General features: G+C 56.5%; 1 protein-coding gene and 1 long non-coding RNA gene across 2 annotated transcripts in view; both read right to left on the bottom strand.

Moving 5' to 3' along the window:
* LOC112953871 overlaps positions 1–2654 on the bottom strand; it is a 4196-nt gene extending 1542 nt beyond the window's left edge. The window contains exon 1 of the long non-coding RNA XR_003250628.1: positions 2117–2654. This is a non-coding gene — a long non-coding RNA (uncharacterized LOC112953871). The remainder of the gene's footprint in view (positions 1–2116) is intronic.
* A 74-nt stretch (positions 2655–2728) lies between these two features.
* ZMAT4 (zinc finger matrin-type 4) overlaps positions 2729–6265 on the bottom strand; it is a 13638-nt gene continuing 10101 nt past the window's right edge. The window contains exons 4-6 of the mRNA XM_026046973.1: positions 5735–5947; positions 4385–4481; positions 2729–2747 (exon numbers count right to left, since the gene is read on the bottom strand). Of these exons, the coding sequence (XP_025902758.1) occupies positions 2729–2747; positions 4385–4481; positions 5735–5947 (329 nt within the window). The remainder of the gene's footprint in view (positions 2748–4384; positions 4482–5734; positions 5948–6265) is intronic.

Genomic DNA, 6265 nt, shown 5'->3' with positions numbered 1-6265 from the left:
TTCCACCTCCAAACGCCTCCTTCCACCTCCAATCCCCTCTTTCCACCTCCAAATCCCTCTTCCCACATCCAATCCCCTCTTTCCACCTCCAAACACTTCCTTCCACCTCCAAACCCGTCTTTCCACCTCCAAATCCCTCTTTCCACCTCCAAACGCCTCCTTCCACCTTCAATCCCCTCTTTCCACCTCCAAGCGCCTCCTTCCACATCCAATCCCCTCTTTCCACCTCCAAACGCCTCCTTCCACTTCCAAACGCCCCTTTCCACCTCCAAACGCCTCCTTCCACCTCCAAACCCCTCTTTCCACCTCCAAACCCCTCTTTCCACTTCCAAATGCCTCCTTCCACATCCAAACCCCTCTTTCCACCTCCAAAAATCTCCTTCCACCTCCAAACGCCTCCTTCCACATCCAATCCCCTCTTTCCACCTCCAAACGTCTCCTTCCACCTCCAAACCCGTCTTTCCACCTCCAATCCCCTCTTTCCACCTCCAAGCGCCTCCTTCCACATCCAATCCCCTCTTTCCATCTCCAATCCYCTCTTTCCACCTCCAAACGCCTCCTTCCACTTCCAAACGCCTCCTTCCACCCGCTTCGGCCAGCAGCAGGGCTTTATTTTTAGCTCTGCCCTATGAATAATGGAGCAGCCGCCCGGGATGCCGGCGTCTCGCTCCASGCACGAGGCGCTGCGAGGTTCCGGAGGGAAGGCAGAGCTCCGGAGGCTCCGGATTTACATTGCGGGCAAAGCCAGGGACAACAACACTGGAGACATTCGGTGCATGCAGACGGAGAGCCTGCGGTTTGCTAACGGAGAGCATCCACATAACGCACGTACGACAAAASCGGAGCGTGCCGTTAACACCGGGTCTCCCTCCTCATGTGGCAATAAATAATATTAATATATATATTAATTTAATATATAAATGAGGCTTGGCTTTGCAAACGGAGGAAACAAGACATTTGTGCAAGGCGAGGTGATCTCCCCTTCTTTTTTATCCTTGCAACTTATGGTTCCTGCCCCACCGTTTAATTGGGGTTGCCCTCCAGCCTTTCAAAGAAAAGTGAAGTAGAAAACAGGATGGACCAGAGCTACGAGGGCAAATTCTCATGAGGAGCGAAATGCTGTGATTGGAATCATTTCCAGGGAAATAAGCAAGGAGGGAAGGAGAACTGTGGACTTGCAACASCTAAGGGCTGTGTGAGGTGTCAGAGCTTTGGAGATGAAGCATCCGGATGCGAATTCCTGCAGCGGATTCCTGCAGAGCCAGGGGGCCACACGGGTTCCCCTGTGGCGCTCAGTGCCCTGAAACCCCAATTTAAGCTCGCGCCTCTAATCAATAGACATTCTCATTAGAGAGGTTTTGGATATGCAAGCAACGCTGCTGGAAATCCGTTTGGGTGAAGAAACGCAATCCCCAAAACAAACAGCATTTACAGAGCTTGGCGCCAGGAGCCCAAACCGCCACGCCTGCAGAGATGCTGCCCGGCAGCAAGGCAAGGCGCGCTTCCGAAAGGAAGCAAATGAGATAAATTAGCAAACATTAACGGCGTCTCAGCAAAGCCCTTCTAATTGCAGAGGAGAGGCCAGGAGGAGAAACGTTTCCTGCAATGCTGAGATTTGCAGCACGCGACGCAGCCATCGGGGACCCGATGCAAAACGCGGGGGGCAGCGGCACTTGCGGGATGCTGGTGACGTGGGGCCTTTCCAGTGCGTGGTGGCAGCCCCTGAAGCGCCCTGAGCGTCACCCTGGTGTCCCCGTGATGAGTGGGGTCCCGGTCCCTCGGTTGCTGATGGCAGCGGCTGGCTTTGCCGCGGGCTGCTGCAATGGGATGCAACGGGATGCGGCCGCTGCAAGCCTATGGAAAATGCATCGAGGGGGTCCTGGCAATCGGCTGCCTTGAGCGGGCAAGGTGCAAAACACCAAAAAACAAAGAAAAACCCCCAAAATTAATGAACACATTCATGCAATTAAGAGAAAACCCCAGGCAGCAATAAGTGCAGCGCTCCGGCTGCTCCCGCCGCTCCAGCTGGAAGGAGAGGGAGCATCCCCTCATCCCCGGGGAGCATCCCCTGTTCCCGCAGGTCCCCGCAGCCCCTGCCGCCCCACTGCAAACTCACGGCGCTCTTTTGGGGCCAGAACCGCTCACTTCGGGTGCTGCTGCTGCACTTGCCGTGATCCCCATCCGAAGCCACGGGCGCACCGGGAATCGCTTCTCCAATGGAGCCGTCACCACGGGACGTGTCCGTGTGTCTGTCCCTCCGTCCRTCCATAGGCGCCCTGCTCCTCCCAGCTGCCCGGGAGCGTGAGGAAACCGCCTCGATCCCGCTTATTTATCCTGGAAGGGGATCGGAGCGCGGCTGGAGCGCCCGGAGCCGCTCGTGCTCTCCGAGGAGCGCTAAAAATAAGTCCGAAAATGTAAAATCTTCCCTTCCCGCTGCCTCTGGGCTGGAGGAGCGCTCGGATGCTGCTCCTAGAGGGTTGCCGCTGCCGTCCTGCAGATCCTGCACTCGATAAATACGACGTCGAAAGGGTAAAAAAATCCACCCAAATATCCGAACCCACCAGAAAGTTAAAAATAATAATAATACAGGAAAGGAATCCAGGTATTTGTCCAAAGCGAAGGTTAGTTGCAGGTTCAGGAGGGCTCCGTGCGGGAACGCGCGGCGTCCCGGGAGCCGCGGCGCTCGGCTCCGCTGCGCCGTCCCGCCGCTCGCCCGGCCGCTCCGGAGTCACTCCTGGTTCTTCAGGCTGCAAGGGAGGCCAGAGGCAGCGGTGAGGGGCGGCCGCGCCAAGAAGAGGCGCAAACCAGATTCCCTCCCCAAACGCAATCCCGGTTTCCAGCACAGGTTTGAATTTGGCCGTTGAAAACCCCTGCAATGGTTTTATTTTTAAGGGAAGAAAACTGATGTTTTCTATAGGTCCTCAATGTAAAGTTTATGTTTTACATTAAAATAATTAATGCCTGTGGCAGACAGCACAAACTGAGGCCAGCCTGGCTTGTGGCAGCTTTCAAATTATGATCAAAACAGGAGATATCGGGGATATCTTTATTTTCCCTTGCATTCAGAGGAAGGGAGACGACTTAATCCTGTAATGAGAGGAAGGATCACACGCTCGCTCGTTAGAGGCCACGTAATTATTCAGCTGCTCTCTGGAGCTGCAGGAATAAGGACAAATTAAAATGCCTYGTGTTCCCATCTCCCTTTTATACCCATCCATCTCCAGCATTATTAGCGAGCCCAAGCTTCTCCCTGCCCAGGCGGCAGCCACGGGAAATGTCATTGCAACCAATAAAACCCAAAAAGAGCAAGAATAAGAAAAAAGAAGGCATTTCATGCTACCACTTGAGTATTTAAGGTCGTTTTCCTAAATAGAATGAGGGTGGTGGGAAAAGGGAAAAAAATAATGTTGGAAATGCARTCGTGGAGAGGAGCGGCTTTTCTCCAGGCACAAAATTTGCAATATTTTGATTAGCTCTTATTCCTCAGGATCAAGGCGGCTTATGCTGAGAAATACCCTGGTCCAACCGGGCATCCGTGTTGGCAACCGGGAAAAAAATATGGATAAAACAACGCTGCCGGGCAGCCGGCACGCGAGCGCGCGGGTGGATGTTGTTCATGGAGAGGGGTTTTGGGGTGACCCCCTGCTCCGTGGGAAGCAGCGGGGCCCTTCCCGCCGCTCCGGGATGCGCTGACCTCATTCCCGCTGCTCCCGGCTGCCGGTCCCCATAGAAACCGGCTGCCCGCGGTCCGGCTCGGCGCGGAGGAGGAGCGAGGGCACCGAAACGGGCACCGGGATTGCGGGAGAGCCGGGAGAGCTGCTCCCATGCCCAAATCCCTAATTAAGGACTGCAGTGCTCCCTGCCGCGGATGCTCCCAGGCGGAGCTTTCCCAGGACACCCGCTCTGGGATTCCCCATCCCAAATCCTCCTTGCATCCAGCCTCCACTTCCTGCTTTTATTACAAGGTTTATTTATTGCAAGGTGTTTTTTGACGCATTTTTACCCTTCCTTTGCAAACACTTGGAGCTCACAGACATTCCCTTGCTTTACATATTCATCACCCGGAGGGACAAGGACCAGCCCTGCACAAATCTTTTATTCAACACCAAAACACCAGCCAGGGCACTATTTTTTCCCTCATTTCCCCCACTATTCAGTGAAACAAATCCAGCGGCAAACCTCCCAGACCAAATTCCTGCAGAGCGGCACGGGCGCGCTGCCCTGCGGATGTGATTTTGGTGATTCTGTGATTTTTTGGCGGAGGACGGATATTTTTGTGATTTTTTGGGGGGGTTCCGGGAGGGATTTTCTGCATTTTTTTTGGCGTGTAAAGGGTGGGTGATGCCCGGATGGGTGCGGAGCGGGCGGCGAGCGCGCGACTCACTTGGCCTGGTGCTTGGAGCCCTTGAGGTGCGCGTGGTACTGCTCGATGGAGTTGAGGGTGACGCTGCAGGTGCTGCAGGCGTAGCTGCGCTTCAGGCCTGCAAGGGAAAAGCCCTTAGTGCCCGGAGCGGGGCAATTCCTCGCGCCGGGACGCYCGGGAATGTCGCTTCCAAAGGGATCGGCTCTCACTCGCTCGGCGGGAAAAGGAAAGGCCTTTTCCCAGAAATTTGGATATTGTGATTTGCAGCAGTTTGGATTTCCTGCAGTCCCTGTCCTCATCCCTGCCCTGGTGGGTGGTTTGCAGGSGGTTATTTCGGACAGGTTATCCCGGGAAAGGGTGGGAATGGCAGCGTCGATGCAACCCGCCCAGGTCACAGCGGTGGGAGCCGGGGCTGCTCCGGGAGCGGGACCGCGCAGCCAGGAGCCGGGAATGCCTTAAATCAAGGTAACGAGGTCCTCGTGCTCAGCAGCTAATTTAACAGCACACATTAACCGCGGCCTTATTGCATCTTAATTACTCGGGGACGTGGAAACACTGGCAGCGAGGAGAGTGCCCAGCTGGGACGTGTGGGCTTCCAGCAGCCTGGAGCTGGGAATAACGGCAGCACCGGACCTGGCATCGGCGGGAGAAGGCACCCAGGGATAAACCCGGCTCCCAGAGATACACGCACGCGCATCCCGTTTAACCAATGGATCCAATCCCAAATTTGCAGCTCCCTGGCAAAGCCACCGCGCCGCTCTACCCGGGGGATAAAATATTAAAAATCCTATTACCGTCACGGGGCTGGAGCGCGTGGCACGGCGCRCCCGGGGAGCACGGCTGCCCGCTCTGCGCTAAGCACAAGTGACAGCGCGAGCGGGAAAATATTTATGTGACACAGGGAAAATGCGAGGAAGGAACTCGGCTCTGCGCCACTCGGGGACAGTTCCCCTTGCCGGGGGGGACACTGAGCTTCTCAGGGGCGTTTTTCCTGAGAAAACGGGGGGAAATGGGTAAAATGGTGATTTATTGGCACACCATGCCATCCCGGGCCGCCTAACAAGCCTGCAAGCGCCAGACGCTTCCCTGTCATCGTCCTGGGCTATTTTTCCCCTGTGTGCTCTCCCGGACGGATGGTGAGTCAGTGCCATGAATCATTGATGCTGCGGGTGACTCATGCCGGGCGGCACCCGCAGCACCTGGATCACCCTTACAGCGGGGCGCAGCCGCCCGCGGAGCCCTTGGCACCGAGGGGAAAACTATTCAACGGAGGGAAAATTACTTAAGGGAGGGAAAAATATTCAACGGAGGGAAAATTATTCAAGGGAGGGAAAATTATTTAAGGAAGGATTAAAGGAAAGGGGGTCTCACCCCGCGGCTCGCCCAGGTCCAGCGTCTTGCCCAGCTGCTGCAGGAGCTCGGCGCGCGCCGCGTTCTTCTTGTGCTTCTTGCCCTCGTAGTGCTGCCGCGCCATGAGCGGGTTGTTGAAGCAGGCGGCGCAGAGCTGGCAGTGGCGCTCGGAGGCGCGCGGCGCCCGCGGCGGCCCCGCGGTGCCCGCCGGCTTCAGCGCGCCCAGCGCCGCCCCTGCGAAACGGAGCCGCCAAGGGAGCTGCTGGAGCAGGAGCCGGCGGTTTGGGCCCGGGAAGCTGCTGCTTTGCAGGGAAGGTGGCACGAGAGGCTCGGGCGAAGCTGCTCGCGCTGCCTCGCGCGCTGGGCAAGGGGGGGCTGCTTGCACGAAGCGCTGCAAGTTGCTGCAATTGCTGCACGAAGCGCTGCAGGACACTGCAATTGCTGCACGAAGCGCTGCAATTGCTGCAATTGCTGCACGAAACGCTGCAATTGCTGCAATTGCTGCACGAAGCGCTGCAGGACACTGCAATTGCTGCACGAAGCGCTGCAATT

This window comes from Nothoprocta perdicaria, unplaced genomic scaffold, assembly GCF_003342845.1.
Source record: "Nothoprocta perdicaria isolate Ctin4 unplaced genomic scaffold, notPer1 scaffold_466, whole genome shotgun sequence".
Classification (NCBI taxonomy): domain Eukaryota; kingdom Metazoa; phylum Chordata; class Aves; order Tinamiformes; family Tinamidae; genus Nothoprocta; species Nothoprocta perdicaria.
This window is presented reverse-complemented; position numbering and strand designations above follow the sequence as displayed.